This window comes from Coloeus monedula (genome assembly GCF_965178545.1).
Source record: "Coloeus monedula genome assembly, chromosome: 7".
NCBI lineage: Eukaryota > Metazoa > Chordata > Aves > Passeriformes > Corvidae > Coloeus > Coloeus monedula.
The window spans coordinates 4,086,507-4,106,030 of NC_138787.1; the positions used below are offsets into that span (position 1 = coordinate 4,086,507).

A 19,524-nucleotide genomic window follows, 5' to 3' on the forward strand; every position below is an offset into this window, starting at 1 on the left:
AGTCCTATTAGTTGGATAGTCCTTTGGAAATGCAGGATCTGTGATACCAGGCCATCTTATGAGCATAATTAATGATCTTGAGATTGTGGTAATTCACAAAAGAGGATGAAAGCATGACATAAATAATTATTTCACTCTCTGTGCCGGTTTGAGACAAATTTGGAGGAAAAGATCCTCTGATAAAATGCAGGTTACAAACATCCCTCCCCCACCAGGTTTGGGAAATAAATATTCTTCGGAGGAAAGTGAAAGGGGAAAAAAACCCTATTTATTTAACAAACACATGGGAACAGAATAATCCTAAATAATAAAGCCTTTCACTGTGGAGAGAACCTAGTAAAATTCAAAGTCCTTCTGTAGGCTGTTCTCTCTCCGGAGCTGGGATGTGGCCCCTCCAGGCTGTGGCGTGGGCCTCCCGGTGCTGGTGAACCGGCCAGGAGCAGAACAGTCCAAGGAAAAGTTCTTGCCTCAGATAGTGAGCCAGCTAAACAGCAAAGAATTTTAACTCTCTGTCTCTCTCCTGAGAAAAAGCCAAAAAACTCGGATAAAGAAAAGAAGGGTGCTTCTTCTGCTCTTGCCACCATAGAAGCATGCAGAGCAGATAGAGTGACCTTGGAGCACAAACTGCTTTGGAAAGTTCATCTGGCTTTTTTTTTTTTTCCTTTTTCTTGCAACCAGTTTTAAAGACACAGAGAGGCACAGGAGTCATGTCTGGGCACAGAGCGGTGATAGGGAATACAACATCATAAAGTCACCCCAAGACACCCTCTTTGTAGCATCTTCAAATTAGATCACTTATAAAATAGGCATTCCCTCCTGCAGTACTGCACATTTGAATGGTGTTTGTCTACAACTTTCTGCTTGGCTTCTGTGATTCAGTGAGGCTTTTCCTTTTCAAGAGCATCCACACAGGCACAAATAAAAACTATTAAATACAGCCATACTTATGGGTTTGATTGAGATGTCTGTACTGGTAGCAGGCAGCCACTCATTGAAACATGTTTGGTTTGGGAGTTGTTTGGCTCTCCCTGACAGATGCCAGGACCTGAGCATGGCCATACATAAAAGATCTGATGTTGTATATGATCTGGGAGTTATTGCAGATGCCAACATTTTATCAACATGAAAAAAAGAGTCATTATTATTATATTGTTACATATATCTGATTGTATTACCCTGACAGTAGGGTGCCCAAATCTTGTGGAAATCTAGGGGGGAATTTAGCTGAATTTATTGCCAATGAACATCAATACTTTAGAGCTGACCAGGTGTTAGCAACCCCAACCACACCCACACCTGCATGAGGCATGGGCAGCTCTAGCCCCTCCCCTGCTGTCCCCACCCTGCCCTTTGAGGGCCTTGGGTTCTTGAAAGAGTCTTTTTAAAGAGGTTTTAGTCTTATCTTCAGGAGAGGAGTAGGTCAGCAGGATGGTAAAAGAAAGTAGGGAAGAAAAGGTGGGAGGCAGAGCTGTAGAAACTTAGGAGGAAATCACAGGCAGATTGATGTGACACAGGGAGCATGAGGCAGCATTTGAGGACTTTGTGGCTCACTGGTGACGTCTTGGTCAGGAGAATAAAAGTCTAACAGTGAACCAAACAGTCCAGTGAAACTTTCCATGTTCAAATACCATCCCTTTGCAGTACCCAGGTCCTGAGTGTGAGGCTCTTGTGCAGCTGAATACAGATGAGGGAAAGATGGAGTTGAGGCTGATTTGAATTCTCAGTTGTGAGAAATTAAATACCAGGCAAAATGCATCTTTGATTAAAACAATTCTTAGTGTTGATTATACACTTGATGAAATCAGGTTTTAATCTGATGCTATCCCTTTAAATTGATCCTGAAGAAGGAAGGGGCTTTGAGTGTGTGATTATAAAGTCAAGCTTTTCAGTGATACCAGAAAATATCAAAGCAATGACTGAAAACTCTTCAGAAAGGGGTGAGAACTTGATAGATTTTTTTTTTCATTCTAGAGACCTTATCATCACTCATCTTAAATCAAAAATCAAAGCAATAACTCCCTCCTTCAGAAAGGTATGTGCAGCCAAGGCTGAAAATATGCATAAGCTGGTCAGTGATAATGTCTTTTTACCCTCCTGTTTGAGCACTGCTGAAATGATGGCTTTGTTAGACTGCATGGTTACAACTTCAAATATTTTTGCTAGTTGGATCAAAATAGTAAGAAACAAATCACTTTGGACAGACTGCACTGAAATAATGACGTGTGTCACAGGCTGTAAGTAGAACATTTGTCAGAATGACATGATATTTTTGCCATTAAACCACCTACTGATCTGCAAGGGGGGAATCCCCAGAATGAAGCCCAGTGTTACTTCTCCCGACAGCTTTCAGTGGGAACAAGTCTGTTGCTGAGGTCCTTGGCTATTATGCATGAAAGTGAACTGAAAATGGGCTAGACTTTGCTTTCTCATCACTATGATCAGTGTTTCTGGGCAAGATTCACAGAACTGCTGCTGGGAGCTGAGGTTCCTCCTCTGCTAACTCAGGCTCTGATGAATTGGGAGACTTAATTGGCACAAAGCAGGGAGAAGGAAGCATGTGGCGTGGGGGTTCTACAAAATGTATGTCCTACACTTTCAAGCATTTCAGCATCAATTCTCAGCACCTGAGTCCTGTTGGAGTCAGCACAGTGGTCCATGCCCTCAGTGTTTGCAGGACAGGGATCACAGTACCACTTGTTTTCCTAATCTATTTTATGTTGCTCCAAAATACATAGCAAGCCAGAATTGTTTCTGTAAGTGCATGAAGGTGTCTATTCCTGCGTGAATAGGACCTACTGCTTCTCTGAGGTGGGCAGGAAGGTTTGATCCAGCAGTCTGCAAGTATGACCTTCAAGAGGGAGAGCTTTCACATCCCTGATTTGTGCTAGTTTCAAGTGTTTGGAGGAAAGTGGGGCATCTCTCTGATGCATTTGAATCACATGGGGCAATTGCTGGCTTTTGAATTCAGTGTCAACAATGCAGGCAGTGCCTATGAGGAGTCAGTCAGACTGGTACCCTCCGTGCTGTGACAGGCAGGGCAGTCTCAGAGGGTTTGCCTGCTCTGAGAGATGCCGCACATTTAAAGACACATCACACCACCAGAAAAGGCTCTCAGCAGTGAGGGAGCAGCCATAGACCAGCTTTGATTGTGGGCAGTGGAGAGCACAGTGCTCCAGTGTTGTGCCATGCCTGGCTCCTCACCAGGCTGCAGGACACTGACCTGGGGCCATCTTCTGCTGATGGCACTGGCTTGATAGGAGTCAAGTGAGTGGCATTTGTCTGATGCTGTTTCCATCACATTTGTGCATGCATAGACTGCAGGGTGTGGTCCCTGAAGTAAAATTTTTTTTTGTTTTATTTTTTATTCTTAGTTTTTATCCTAGAGTAATGGCACACCTGACAGATGGATTTCCAAAACTTTCTGAACAACTAAGTTAGTCTCACCATTTAATGGTGCAGCACACTTGTACTCCAGTCTAAGTATGCAGTGACTCCACTGACTGCCCAGTGAATCTCTGCTTAAGGTCCTCATTGAAAACTGAACTCAAAAAAGCTCATATCTCTTACATCCAAAAGATATGAAATCCAAAACCACCCCTTAAAAACCTGTAGCCTCCTTAATCACAAGTGTTTGTCCTGGCTCTGAGGAAATACATGCAAACAAGACTCTAATGTGACCTTCTCTGTTTGGTTACATAGAGAGGTTCCTTAACGTGGCTTCCTAAAGAAAAACAGGCATGGAGGGAGTTTCAAGGAGATGGTGGCTAGTGCAAAACTCTGGCTAACAGCTCCTTAAACCCCCTTAATGACAGGGCTTTTGGACCTCTAGTTATTTTCTGCTGTGCCAGCCACATTCAGCATTTTTCCATAGGAAAAGCAATTGGCCAACTGAGTGTGAATACAGGATCTGGAGCTGGATGTGCACTGCTGCACTTCCCTGCAACAACCTCTGATGAACCTGTGCTTCTGTAAGCATTCACCTTACTTTATGGTTGGAGCATGGATTTATAGAAAGATTATTAATTTTTTTAATACCTCTGTTCATTTGCTCCTGACTCTTGCTTCTCCAGAGAGAAGTTGAGAGAATGTTGTGCACAGCCTGGGAGTGGCCACTGTATCCCAGGAGGGTGCAGTCACAGAAACCTGTTTCCTCAGGAGTACTGGCACAAGGCAGGCTTGGGTGTATAAATCACAAGAGTTGAGCTTAATGGTGCCACATTCAAAAGGGACAGAAGAGAGAAATGATCAATGTGACATGATTTTTTTATACAAAAAAGCATGTCTGAGAAGGGTAGGACTAAGTGAACGTGGAAGACTCAACTGAAGTCGCCTGTGGTGAGGCTGGGGGGACACAACCATAGCCCTGCCAAGCTGCCTGTGGGTTTAGCTGCCTTCTGAAAAATTGCTTGAAGTACTGTGTGTAGTACAGCAGTGCTGGAAAGCCATGAAAGCAACATCTTGCATAGGCAGTACAGAGGAAATACAGCGATGGGTGTCACTGTCATACCACCAGTGTAGGCATGTGTGTTGTTAAATGTATATTTGTGCTGTCTCATAGCTTAAGTAGTTCTGCAGACTGCACAGGCTAAGTCAGCTACCACCTAAACAATTTTAAGACCCAGCAGACAAACAAAAGGCTTTGAAATATATTAAATGCTGGACTGTAATTGGATCTGCCCTGCAGCAGGTCAGACGTGCATTCCAGACAGGTGTTTGCCCCAGCCACTAGAAGAATTGTAAAATTAATGTAAAAAGCAGTGTATTCTGTGTAGTTAGCACTCTCCCATTAGCACAGCTGTGCTTTCAGAAAAATGCACAGCGCAGTATGAAGGCAGCTTTTAAATACATTTATTTACTCGAGAATTATTAGGCAAAACAGCTGAGTTCTTTTCTGGCATCTTTTGTTTTGCTTTGTTTTGAGAGCATTTTATGGCAAGAACAGTTAGAAGGAGAAGGTTAGGAAATCAGATTTTTCAGACTTTGTGCTTACTTAAGTCTTTATAAGGTGGATATCTTCATCTGGGTTAAGAGGAGCAGTAACATTTACTCTGGGCTTGCCAAATTGGGGAAGCAGATCTGTGATACTTCCCTTGAACAGGGGGCACGTTTCTCCTGCCCACGCTCTGAGGGAAGCATGTGTGTGTGGAGCATTGGGAGGGGACAGTGGCTGCCTGTCGGTGAGTGTCCCCTAGTGCTCTGTGTATGGCCACTGGTACTCAGGAAGCTTTTGTGTTAAAGAGCAAGCCTTCAGAAGGAGTTCCTTTTCCTTTCTGCCAGATATTTAAATTTGATAATCAATATTGCTTCAAATGGTCATTCTCTTGTTAGATTAATTCTGCAGCAGCAAGTGGGGGAGGTGACCAAGTGCTGCATTAGGTGCTAGAATCCCTTATGGGGCACAGGACTCTGAATGACAAAAAGGTTAGCATGTTTCAGAGCCCCTGTAGGTAGCCTGGAGAAGGTCTTTGAATGATTCTTATGTCCAGATTTCCTTCAGAGCATGGTGTTTGACCCAGCAGGGTGATGGCTTGCTGTCAGCTCTGCCTGGTTCCAGGATCTCAGGGATCTCAGGACCTGCCATCTCCAGCATCTCAGGAAAAGTCTGGCCAGAGGTGTTTGGCCATGCACTCAGCTGATGTACTAATGAATGAGGGCATGAACTGAAGAGAGTTGTGCCCTGGGCCACTCTGGGTGGAAATAAATTTTTAACGTGGACCTAAGGATGACAAAGTATGGCATTATCTTACTGCTACTGACACATGCACCTTGCTGAGTCCACTGGTTTACAAACTACACGGTCAGAGAAACAAAACCTGTATCAAAGGCTGTTCTTCAGGAACCACCATGCTGGCTAATATTTATGTTCTGTTGTCAGTTGTAATTGTTAGCAATAACATATCAAGGTAGGAAAGGGGGATGTTAAATACCATCTTGTAGGATGTGCTGTAGGTGTACTTCAGAGCACTCTTCTCACAGTCTTGAGAACTGGGCTTTTTTACCCATCCTGGAAGGCCAAAATGAAAATCGTGTTTTAGTTGAATTTTGAGTTACTTTTCAGAAACCGCAGCCAAATTGAAGATATTTCAAACATGACTGCAGAGTATGGATAGATCAGGAAACAGTTTTAGGTGAGATTTTCAAATTGCAATTGCACTGCCTCAGACCCCTTTTGACATAGCTCTGCTGACAGAAACCAGTCATAGGTCTGGTGATTGCTCACTGGGACCTGCAAACTCACCCTTCTTTGGGCTTCTGTCTTGTTACTTAGTGCACATGGCAGGCAGATCAGTGTGAACCATTAAAATAACATTAATGTCATTATTTAATGTTACTGTTTAAAACAGGCTTGTGTGTTTAAATCACAGGAGTTGAGCTTAATGGAGCAATAACGTAACCACATTCAAAAGGGGCAGAAGAGAGGAATGATGGACGTGACATGATTTCTTTACACAAAATAGCACGTGTGAGAAGGGTAGGACTGAGCTGAACACAGATGAACTGAAGTCACCTCTGGTGAGGCTGGGGGGATACAACCATGGCCCTGCCAAGCTGCCTGCAGGCTTAGCTGCCTTCTGCATCAAGGTCTTTCTTTGCCAGCCTTCCCCTCAGATACTGTGGCACTGCAAGGGCTGCTGTGAACAGAACATACAAGCCCAGCCTTGCTGTGAGTAGCCCATTTGAGCCCCTGCAGTAACCCAGCCCCAGCTGGGCATGCTTAGCACAGGCTGCATCGTGAGCAGGCTGTACTCCAGAGCTGTGCTGCGTGTGGCTGCCATGCACTGCTGTAGCCCACAATACCTCAGCAGCAGCAGCAGCATGAAGAAACTCCAGAACCAGTTTGGCTGGAGAGTTACTCTAGTGATAACTCACTGCTGCTGCTGGCAGGCCAGGGAGTGTGTCGGGTGACCAACAGGAGCCTTTCAAAGCTGTCACCGCTGCTGTTGTTTCTCTGATGCCACTGTGAGCACATGATGTTACAGAGACTCTGGTTCTTGGGGGAAGATGAAGTGCCAGATCTTAATAATTTCTCTCCCCTACATCCCTTTAATATTTCAACCATCAAAGGAATTTTTTCAGGAGAGAAAAGTAAAGTGATCTGGGGCACTGTTTCCACTTGTGCTCCAGACTTCCCATGTAACTCTGGACAGAAGGTTATACCCTTTTGGTACCTCAGTTTTTTCTCCATTAAATTAGAATTTCAAACTCATTCCTGTAATTGTGCCAATTGAATGTAGAGACAAGAGCTGCAGACACAGAGCTGCCAAAAGGTCCAGGCAATTGCAGAGGCTGGTTTTGAAAGATGCCAGTGCCACCAGCCAGGTTTGTGAATTTAGGTGCCTCACCTGCTTAAATGTTTTAGACAATTATATTAGGAACGAAGCTGCCAACTTGTATTCCTTGTTTGCTGAACAGATTCTTAAAATGCTGCTAAGTCATAATGTTTCTGTTGTTGTTGTTTGTCTATTTTGTCTAATTAGTCTCTAGCAGAACAATTGCAATCTCTTTAAGTTTGTGTTTGTGCTGTGCTGGATACACATAGCCCTGGATTTAGTTCTTATGAGGATGCAAGTTCAATAAAAATAACAATAGTTTTACTAATGAGGGTAACTATGTGAAGCCAGGATTCATGCTAAATTAGTATCCATTAGTGGCTTCAATCTATAGTGAAGATTTCCTTGCTCTCTGTTGTGTGTCTTAATTCATTACGGAGAAGTCCATAATATTTTATAAACAACATTTTTACTTCTTTTTCCGGAAACTCTTGCCCAAAACTATTGGAAAAGCATGTGCTTTCCTGTAACATCATAATGAGACAAATGCACTGCTTGCTTTTATTATTGTGCAGAAGTGTTTTTCCTTTGGACTTGGATAGACTTGGCAATGGAGAGTAGCTGGAGACTAATGGACACAAGCTTCAAAGCTTTCTGTCTGGGCCCTTGGTAGACCAAAAAACAACAACAACAACAAAAAAAATCTCATCTCTGTTCTAATCAGTCCAGATGATAAAGAAAAGAACTCCAGCTCCAAGCTCCCAGGGAACCTCTTACCTTGACTCAGAGAGGGAGTGGGCAGCAAGTGCTATCCCTGTATGCATCTGCAGGAGAAAAATGAATGGGGTAAAAAAGAAAAAATGAGGCAGGGCAATTTTGTGCTCTGGAAACTGGGTAATTCACTAGTCTACAGGTATTTATTCTGTTGGCCTTTAGGGACATTTTCAAGTCACAACAGAAGAAAGGATAAAATTTTCAAGGAGTCCCCATACTTAAGAGTTAAGTGAGTGGGAACTGTATTAATTTGAATGTGAGAAAAAATAGTTAAATTCAGATCCTTTTCTAATTTGTTGCATCAGAATCTTTCTCAGATCTGCTCCTCCATTATCCCATCAAATAGCCCCTATTTATTCATTTATTTATTTCTTCACATACATTGAGGAAGAAAAGGGAAGGAGTCGCTCCCCCCAGTGAGGACCATCTGCTCTTTTCTTACTGGAAGGGAAAAAACCCTACAATTAGTGTCTTGTTCATCTTTTTGTTTTACCAAAAAAAGAGGGGGAAAGAAAGTAAAAGAACTATTATGCAAATATCTGCAATTTGGTTTCAAATATTCTTTGTACTATGATGAGCAATTTCCTTTAATACAAACTCAGCCTACTTGCCAGAACCCTTTTTTTTTTCTTTTGCCTTAATATAGGGAAGGGAAAAATCCCCCCAACTTTTATGTTCCTCTAGTGGCAAATTTGTCTCATCCTTTTTTTTCTTTCTTTCTTTCTTCAGCACTATTACAGCTGTTATTCTGTAAGTTGTCAGAAAGATGTCAGATAGGGTTTTTTGAGGAAAAAAAGAAGATGGCCAAAATACCCTTACATAGCCACAATTTCATCTCACTTTTCATTGTTCCATTGCCATGATGAAGTGGCCTTGGAATGTAGGACTCAGTGAGAGAGAAGAGCTTTGTCCTTGCTACATTTGAATGCCAGTTGCTTGTGATGGCAGGGTTACCTCTAAGAGCACTTATGTACAGTTTTTATAAGGAGCTCCTGTGCTGCTGATCAGGGGTATGAACTTTAGGGTCAAATAGCACAGCCAAGATTAAACCTGCTGGTCCTTGGTCCTGGACCAGCTTGGTATCTGAAACCTAGTGTGGTAGCTGAAAACTTCATATGGTCTGTAAAAGGGAAATAAAGTCTTTTCTGTGTGAGAAGCTAAAGTGTGGAAAAAACCAAAATGAACTCATCTAAGATCTGTTGGGAGAGGACATGGAAGAATCAGAAGCTGAGCTAAGAGGCTCAGATTTAGAAAGCTGCTGCTTCCTGTAGTGATTTACTTGTGAATGAGGAAACAGGGAGGAGTACTGCTGCCCCTGGGCTACAACTGCACAGTCACAGCCCCGGGTTTAGGCTCTGCTGTGCAGCAGAGGAAGAGATGGTCATGTCCCAATGGCTTCACTAGTCTGCTGGCTTTCAGAAGGACTTAGGAGCATCAGGCACATTGGAAAAGCCCACACTAAACCTCCTGATTTTTAACCCTTTGCAGGCTGAACTTTGGAAAGCATCAATCAACATACAACTTCACATGCTTAAATCTCTAATACACTGAGAATAAATTCTCTGATCTGTGCTCTGATTTTAGCACAGTTTCTTCAAATGCCTTGCCACAAAATCATCTTGCTGTACGCAAGGGGCATAGTTTGCTTGCATAACATGAAGATGATGCCCGATGGATTGACCACGAGTTGGGAAAACATATTCAAGAAGCAAAATTAGGGGAAGTAAAACAAGACGAAGGAGACCTTTAAGTAAAGTGTGTCACACCTACATCTTTGTTTCTGTGGCTGCAACAGGACAGGGAACGTGGGGCAGTGCTGAATTTTAGATTTGTGCAGATGGTCTGACTCTTGTTTTTTGGGACTCAGAACATCAAGTGCGCATTACATCAGACTGGAGGTTCCCTAGGTACGCCTAGCACTGAATAGACAGGAATTCATGGTGCTCAGGGGACACTGATCCCCTTCAGTCACTGTTGTGTGTCAAGTCTTTGAGCACACTGGGGTAATGTTTGGGTCACTTTTATTGTTGCAGGAAGCTCTCATCATGGCCAGCATGGACCACCCACACCTGGTGAGACTCCTGGGCGTCTGCTTGAGCCCGACCATTCAGCTGGTCACTCAGCTGATGCCTCACGGCTGCCTCCTGGATTATGTCCATGAACATAAGGATAATATTGGCTCCCAGCTCCTGCTGAACTGGTGTGTCCAAATAGCTAAGGTATGTAGTTCATGTTGGGATTTTTTAATCATTTCTTATCATTTTCATAACTGGCTTTAAAACATGACTTTGGTTTTTGTTTGCACTGGGTTTTTTTCAGGCCTGTTTTTGTTTTCAAGAAGGTTGGGTAGTTCTTGAAATACCCGCTATTTTGGCTGCTTACAGTGTTATAGATGACTTGTCAATATGTGGACCAAAGTGTTTTTCTTGACTGTCTTTCCAACTCAGCATTAATGAGGGATGGGGGTTGTTTTTCAGGGGGTGAGTGAAGGAAGAAGTCCCTGTGTGAAATCTGGGACTGGACACAGGGTGATTTTTCAGCCTGTTCTGGTGTTCACTGTTCATATATACTGATTTTCAGCCCTTCTGGATCTGCATTGGCAGTTAAATTCTGATATGCCATCAATTGTCTGCCCCCACACTGCCAGGAAGATAAACATCTCCTTCATGTCACTCCTTGGGTGGTTGATCCCGCTGTGTTTGGGTCACAAATTATCCTTGGCACAATGTTTTACAGCTGGTTTTAGGTATGTTCAGGTATTCAGTGTTGTACTAAGAACAAGTACTCAGTGCTAAGAAAACCGGTTGCAAAGAATAACAAGATCTGACAGTGTAGAAGGCCATAAGTTATCCATTTTAAAGGCTCTTTTGAACAACTAGGGTTGTTTACAATGAGGTTACTACAAGTGACAATCTGGAGACTGCTTTTTGCATTGAGTTATTTGGAAGTTGTTTAAAGTTTTAGATTATTTTGATGAAAATGCTTGTTATAAATACGTGCCACAGACTGCTATCTTACATTAAATCTGCAGCCTTAACTGAATTTCCTACAACATCTTTTACAAACTATTACTTCAAGTTGTAATGTTAATCTTTTAGCACTGAAGAGAAACCTGGGGATTCAGCAATTGTTTAGCTGGACCAAACATCAAGTAAACAGTTGCCTCTTTTAAAAACTTAAATACAAAAAATGTTCTTACAAAAGTAAGAAAATGTAGAAATTCAGCTAGCCCTGCATTGTTCTTCAAGAAGAGCAGAAGTTTGAGAAGCATCATGAATAGGGACTGTTTTCTTTCCAGAATCAGATCTGTTGTTAAACCTTCCTGAAGGAGGGAGTAGATGAAGCAGCCGTAGTGCTGAGTAGAGGGGCTGGTCCATAGAAGAGGTGAGGAGAATGCAAACTCCACAATCTGACATTGCATCATTTTGTAGATGTGTTAATACCTTGTGCTGTGGTGGTAAAGCAGCCAGAGTTTCTGGGGAGTACTGGAACACACCGGTGGGATTTGCCTGTATGGAGATGTGCAAAGGTTTATTTAGGGCTGATACGGGACCAGGGAAGGTAGGAGAGAAAATCCATATTCCTGTTTGAGTCCTTTTTCTCAACACATCCTCCTTCCCATCTGTTCTCCACTCTTTTGATTGATAGTGGCTGTTATCATTTAATGCAAAACATTTACACAGTGGCATCCGTGCGGAGGTAACCCTCCATCATTTTCACTTTGTGTGTTTGTATGGCCCTTGACTCCTTAGACCAATGGCTGTGCTGGCTTTGCTGTGGACCCTGTAGTGGAGCAGACAGCCTGATCCACAGCTTACAGAGCTGACAGATCAATGGGAGGGCCTGGGGAAGGCGGGTCATGGCTTTCCCACGGTGATTCTTACCGAAGTGAAGCAGCTTCTAAACTGATGGCCATTATAAATGGTTTCAGCTTAATGCAGGGTTTGGATTTATGGACATGCCCTGGAAAATTGTTGCCTGCTGCTTTTCTGTGATGTGGGAGGAGAAGATGAGGTATCACAGATACGTGAGATCTGATGTGGTAACCAAGCAGTGCAAAGAAGTGAGCTCCTACATGTAATAACAACTGATAAGGCGTCAGGAAGAGAAAGGGAGTTCCGTTATAATAAAAGGTGGCCTGTTATTGAAACAGTTTAGTGAAGTTCAGCTAGTTTATTGAAAATTAATTAAATTTATCTTCTTCCGCATCACAATAATCGTGTCAATTGGCATTAGAGGGTGTACACAAAAAATTGTTTCAGAGATGGTAAGAAGAAAAATCTTTGAAATCACCAGACAGGGAATCCCCATGTCCCAGAAAGTGGAATAAAAGTAATACTCGTTTTCAATTCATCTGTCACATTTCACAGTGTCTAGGAATCAGTCTGCTGCCTGCAAACAGGAAAGGTTCAGTTTGCCTTGAAATAGACTGATCTCCAGAGGAATGAGTGCAGAAGGCAGCAACAGGCACAAATTTGCATTCACTGCAGGACAGGTCTATGTGTGTATCCCATATTCACAGTGTATCCACTGTGCCTGTGTTTTAGGTGCTGCTGTATGCTTGAGAATGTCTCTCCACGTGTTGCTTTCCTAGGCTATGGGGAACGATTCGTTGTGTCTTTCTGAAAGGTACCAAAAGCATGATTAGCAGAGTAGCAGGAGACAAAAATTGTCAGTGACTTCCCAATCCTGTTCTCTGCTCCCTGAAGCAGCTCCTGGTACCTTTTGCTAGATGCACTGCTCTATCTTCACCATCCCTGTTTTTATGGAGAGGATTTTCCCCAACAAGAAGAGGACTGAAGGCACTGGAAGTGCCTCAGATGTGAAGTTCAGGCTGATTTTTACGAATTGTTTAAAATCAAGTTGCTGCTGCAACACAGTCCCTCCCTAACTGCGCTTTTCTCCATCTGCCAGTGTGCAGGCACTTATTTATCGAAGTCATTGCTTTAGAGTTCACTTGTTCTGCCAGGCTGTTCATTTCCATATGTCTCTACTTCTGTACAACTAGATGCAAAACTAGTTAGGCACTATGCCTGGTTGCCAACCCACATATGGCTCTGGAGATAGCTTCTGAAGGTTGATGACAGGGCAGTTTTAAAGTATTATCTACTGCCAATTGGAAAAAGCTTAGGTGCTTTTTCTCTTTGCTTATACAGATTGTGTTGAATTTATTCTGATGTTACATCATTGTAGGGTAATTGTGTTCTCCTTCCAGAAGCTTTAGCTTCTTATTTTATGGATGAAAGCTATAAAAATAGAGTAGCCCCCAAGCATTCTGCATAAAACATGGTTGTTAGACAGCAGCTGTGTCTAAGGGGGCTCTTCCCTTCTGCTTTCCAGATACACAAGGCATCTCCTGGTGTCTCACTTAGATGGGGACTACCTTGCTTGGAAATGAATGTTTAACCTTTTAGCTCTGAGATCAGTACAGCAATTTTTTGTGGAGTTTGCTGTCCAGTAAAGCAGTGAACTGTGCTCATGTATCAAAATACTTTGTCGTGGGAGCAAGAGTGTCCACCTTGGTGACCTCAGGGTATGGAAGGATGGAATAATACTTCATGAACACCCATAGTATTGGCTACTGGAGAAATTGATTGAAACTCAAAATCTGGCACAAGCCTGGAAATGAATTCTCAGTAGGTGAATCACATCCTTCTCAGCCAGGGTGTGACAGGTACACATAAGTCAGGAAGATTCCACAAACAAACAGAAGAAAAGTGCTGTGTGCATTGATATTTCAATGTGTTTGATGCAGTTTCTCTCAGCAAGGGCTGTCCCAACACACCCACACACACAACTTGGAGGTGTGAGGATGAGGACATTCTTATGGAAATGCCTTCAAGAAGGGAAGACACATCTGCAGGGTTTTAGTCAGGAAAAGTTGGTTACATTCTGCCACTGGGTGAGGTTACCTAAGGGATCTGTATTTTAGGCTGTATCCTCTCTCTGTTACTCTAGTGGAAAATAAGCTGGAGTTCTGTTGTAATTATGATAGTGGGCCTTTGTGCTGTGCTTAACTCTGTCTCTCTCAGGGCCTTACAGAAATGCTGACTTCAACATAGGCCTGGGCAGTCCCATCTCCTCTTTTACTGGGTTTTTTTTCTGCTACAATTACGGTTTCATTCTGCTGCTGTTGATTTGCGTTACATCTGCACTCCTTTTGCTGACCAGTGTTCAAGGGCAGAGGAACTCTTCCTGCCCCAGAGAAGGCAGAGGAAGAGTCAGGAAGCAAACTTCCTAACATGAGGCAGCTTGCCTATGATCACCTAGTCTGTGGAGGAGAGCTCAGCTCTCCTGGGCCTTAGCTGGGGCCCCATACTGTTCTGCCCTGTATCCCCGAGGGGCTGCCAGACGTGTTTTTTGTGTTCTGAACTATAATAATTCTTTTATAACCCTTTAGAATGCTAACAAGGTAAAGCATAAGTTACAATGGAATGTCGCGGAAAGAAAACCAAGTACTGCAGGGGATTACTTTTTATACCTTTTCAATATAAAATAATTCTCAAATTGCCTTAACTAAAGCCCTGCACAGCATCAGTTATCCAGGTATGCAGGAAAACAATGTTTGAAAACACTCTAGGAAGGAAAAAGAGAGAGGAACCTGGGGATAAAATTTTAATGAAGCAGTTGCACGTTTTCAAGTCTGCTGAGTGTTATTCCAGCACACTTGGAGTCATTGCTGTCTCTAAGGATTCCCTTCCAGAAGTACAGAGCTGCAGCTGGAAGCCTCCAGGAGCCTCCAAGCCAAAGGCTCTTGCAAAGCCTCCTTGCTGCTTCTTTCTGCCGCCCCATTACCTGTCCTGTGTAGCTGGTGTGCGTCCCAGGGCTCTGTGCCCTCCCGCAGTTCTCTTGGCCAAGGAGAGCTTGTCCTGAAGCGACCTCTCTCCATGCCAGGCTTTCTGGGAAGGTGTATTTATTTCTGCACTTCTCAGCTGGGTGTAAATTCACAGGCTGTGCGAAGTTCAAAGGATTGATGTTGATTTTTGCAGCTGAGAAGCTGATCCAGAAGCATCCTAAATCCAGTGGGTTTGGGCCTGCACTCCTCAGGTCAGGAGAGAGGGAAGCTCTGAGCAGGGAGGGCAAGGGGGCAAGTGAGGTTGCACTGTGAGGTGAGGAGCCTTTTCATCCAGACTTGATGGATTAGGAGCAACTTGTTAGAGACAGCTTTTGTTACTCTGCTACAGATGGGATGAGAGAAAAGCTGTGTGAAACGAGAGGAATTGGGGGTAACTGGACAGGTTGGGAAGAGGTGGAGGACAGTGGCTGTGGTTAAAGGTCTTTCTTTTTCATTAAAGAAGCCTACCCTACAGCTCAGTGGCTATTCCATCCTGGCGTGAGCAAAGGAGCTTAATGACAGTCATCTATCAGCTGTCTACATTTTAAGCTTCAAAATGTCACTCTTCCCAGAGCTCCTTGCTATGACAAGGCTAATTGTACAATCCTAATGCCATTCCAGCCCCTCCTGACGTGCTGATACTGGCCAGGACCAGGGCCAAGGGCTGGGATAATTATCGCTGCAAGCAGGTCCATTAGCATAAATGTAGTTTGCTAATGGGGCTGTTCCATGAGGAAGTGCAGTGTACAGAAGAGTAGGATCTAAACCAAGGGCTATGAAATTAAAACCATATTGAAACAAGGCTTTAATTTTGTGGAGGAGCAGAATCAAAATACATAGGGGAAAGTGTCATTTTCCTCTCTTGAATCCCTCTACAATTTCCTTTTCCTATTCCTATTCGTCATGACTATTTTTCTCACTCAGCTGGAAAGCTTGGATATTCACAGATGGAAAGGAAGGATCCTTTTCTGGTATCATTGGAGAGCTCTCATTCTCAGAAAACATTACACCATCAAGTCTCAGAGGGGCATTACCCAACCTTGCCCATACCCAGGGACTTTTTGGTACCCTGCTGAGTGGCTCCCAAAAGTTCATACAAACTTGAGAAGCCCATGCAGCAAAATTCAAGTGGATCTTGCAGAGTTATTCATCCCAGCTTTTAATTTCTAAGTGGTGGAAGGGTTCGGATTTCTTTCTGGCTGTGATGAACTGGGCTGTCTTGGGCTTATGTGAGACAATGAGAAAGTTTTTTTTTGATCCTCTCAGATATCTTTTTTTTTTCCATGCAAGGCAGGGCAGTAAGTAAATGTTAGAACTTTGGTCTTCACGTCTGATCTGCCATGCTCAGATTGATGTGGGCACCTTGAGTGCAGCTATTGCAAGTAGGCTGAGACAGAGCATCAGAGCCTGGTGCCCTTGCCTTGGCTGTGGTTGGAAATAATTCTCCGAATAAATCAGAGAATTGATCCTATTAAAAACAATTGCAGCATCTGTGTACTTGTGTGTTTCCTTGACGGGCACAGTATTTCATGTTTTTCTGCATAACTCTGTGCATATTTACAGAGAATTCTGCACAGTTTTCTTCCCCTTTGTTCACCAGTCATTTCTTCTGCAGTATCGAACTGGTTTAGTAACTTTTCTACCAAACCCAGTAGTCCACAGAGGTTTCCTATATGGAAAGGATTAAAATGAAGGCAAGCACAAGAAAATTAATCAACTTAAAAGCTGAACAAGTTCTCATTTCCCTTTCTCCTTTCATATCAGCCAGACTGTTCACTCACTAAATTCCCAGTCTTTCTTTTGCTGTAATTTTCTTTTACTTTCTTTACTTCTGGTTTTCCCCTACTTTCACAGTGCTTTGTGTCAGCGCCTCTTTCCTGCTTTTTCTCCAGTGTCACCATTTCTCCTTCCCTCTCATTCCCTGGCTGCTTGGCTCCGTTTCAGTGGTACCTGCTCCATGCTCTGAAGGAGCACAGAAGCATCGTCCCTGCCACCCATCAGAGTTCTTATGTTGTCTTGTCTCACTCCAGGGTTTGGAAAGGACTCAGTTCCTTCATTTGTCTCATAATCACAAATAATAAAGCGCGAGGTTTTGAAGGTTTAATACCAGCTAACTGATGGCTGCATGAACCCCATGTGCCATTTTAATTTGTGGGGGATGGATATTGGAGGCTGGAAGATTGCATCAGAACCACAGGAACAAAAATGTAAGATTGCCATACATGAAAATTATAAATAAAAATTATAGAGGTACCTTACCCCCAGCTTTGTGCTCTGACCTCTGATTCTCTAAGGCTGTTTTGCATGTGCTGATAACCTCAGTGTGATAGTATTTGAGTTCTTTATGGCCCCCAGTGTGTGTATGTGTTTGTCATTAGCTCCAGAGCTGGGTGGAATGGCTCAGCCTTGGAAGGGCGACTCCCTCTCTCCATGACAATGTGGTGAAGACAAGTGTAGGCAAACCTTGAAGCTCTCCGACAGCTCAGTTTGCAGGGGGATGAATGTGAAGGGTGTAGGTCATGGCAAGGGCACAAATGGAGTCTGGGACAAAGCAGGTATTGGAGGACTAAGGTGAGGTCAGAACCACTAACCCAGGCATGGCTGGATTTTACCCCTGCACAGTGTGGCACATCCTGGAAGCGAGCTGGGCCCTTTGTGCTGCCCAAGGTCCTGGGAGCAGGGATGGGTTTATAGTGGGTTATAATCCTACTTTCTCCAGTCTTAATTTGACTCCTGGATTATCTAGGTTCTCTCTTTCCTTCTCCCTAAAAATCCAGTGTTCCCAAAAGCGTGGTTCATGATTGTTAGGGAAAAAAATCAAAGCAGAATTTCCAGTCATTTACAAATCACATCAGCCCTTGTGGAGGCACAGAATTGAGCGATGTATTGCACAGAGATAGAAAATTTATTGTTTTGTTAAATGAAAGGTGCACTTAGCCCTGACATTTATGGGGTTTCTGATATTAGAGACCTGACAGCCCCGGGCTACAGAAGCTCTGGAGGCTTTGCCTTGATGCCCCAGTGTTCTCATCAAGCACACTGAGCTGCATTTGGGGACATGGAACACACTCAACATTAGATTTTCCCTAACAGTCCCCAACAGACTGGCTTGGGAAAGCATTATTGAAAACCATTCTTAAATCAAATTCAAGATATTATAGGAGCCCCTACTAGGGTCTGTCAGGATTTCCATTATAAGCACATATTTTTCAGGTTTATAACTCAACCATAAAACTCTGCAGGACTGTGACTTAGCATAAAATGTCTCAGCCCAAAGCTTTTATTATTATTCCAGAAATATATGTATTTGGCTATTTTTTAAGTTGCAGAAGTTCAGAAACAAAAGCTGGATTATTTTCTCTATATACCCATAAATTAAAATGCATTTTCCCTAGTGAGTACCTTTCTCTCAACATTGTATTTTATAACAGAACTTATGCTGCTTGGATAGCTACAAAAAAAAAAACAAGGGCCAAGGAACAAGGAATACACACACACACACACACACACACACACACACACACATATATATATATCAAGAGTGTTATATAACAATAATAATTATTATGATATATAGTTATTATATATGATATGTGTTAGTCTATACAATAGGTATTATTGTATAATACTAATATAGTATGTATTATTTTATATATATAGTCCATGGGCCAGAATAAAATCCTCGCTGCTTCTGTTTTTATTTACTGTGTGTAAGCAGAGGGGATCATATTCCACTCTCCTGCAACACATTAATATCTTCTGATTAGAGGGGAAATAAAACTGGGTTATGTGTCCCATGGAAAATAACCAAGCATTAAAAGAATGCATTACCCTGAACTGAAACAGTTCTGAGCAGTTCTGAGTCTTCCAAACAAAGATTTTGTTTTGAGACCTTTGAAAAGTTGTTGGATTTGTATGACCTTTTTTTAAAATTAATGCTTAAAATTGTTTTGAAAGAAAAATTACAGCTGTCTTTCAGAACCATTTTTGAGCTAATTTTTCCAACATGTTTTTTTGTCAGGTTGTTTCATATGAGTAAACCAAGTCAGTTTTAGAGAAGGCAACTTTATTTTCCAAAATTTAGGGTTAATCTCCTAGCCTTTGAACAATTTTTTATTTCCACAAGGCATAAATGTTATTTCTATACACAAGACAAATAGAGAATTCGGTGTTTCTGGATTGTAGAGTGGCTCTTTCTTCAGTGACTTTGTAGGTTTTTTTTGGTGGTGTTTTTTGTTTGTTTGGGGTTTTTTGTTTGGTTTGGGTTTTTTGTTTGTTTGTTTTTCACATTTTTGGACTTAAATACAAACTTTGTAATCTCACATAGAGGTAAGTATAAGTCTAAATACACCATCTAGGTCACTTTTGTTGTAGACGAGGTGTGTTGTCATCACTATATAAAGCTCTGACTTTACCTCCTCTAGATAACAGTGAAAAGCATCCACTTATACCCAAAAAGTGAAGTCAAATTGTAAAAGGTGCAGGGGGTATGTGAGGTTCATCAGAAGAGAGTTTAAATGCTTGGGTATATTTAGTCAAGCTAAATGCAGTTTTGTATGCTGAGTGTTGGCTATAAATTTAGCAGGTTAAATACCCAAGAGGAAAACAAGTGTGTAAGGTAAAAAACAGCAGTGGCATGAGAAT

General features: G+C 42.5%; 1 protein-coding gene across 2 annotated transcripts in view; it reads left to right on the forward strand.

The window, feature by feature from the left end:
- The window catches only part of ERBB4 (erb-b2 receptor tyrosine kinase 4), a gene marked incomplete at its 5' end in the record, with an annotated part of 570,202 nt that overhangs the window by 473,690 nt on the left and 76,988 nt on the right, over positions 1–19,524 (forward strand). For both annotated transcript variants that reach the window (XM_082284612.1, XM_082284613.1), the window contains one exon: positions 10,079–10,264. In XM_082284612.1, coding sequence (XP_082140738.1) covers positions 10,079–10,264 — 186 coding nt within the window. The remainder of the gene's footprint in view (positions 1–10,078; positions 10,265–19,524) is intronic.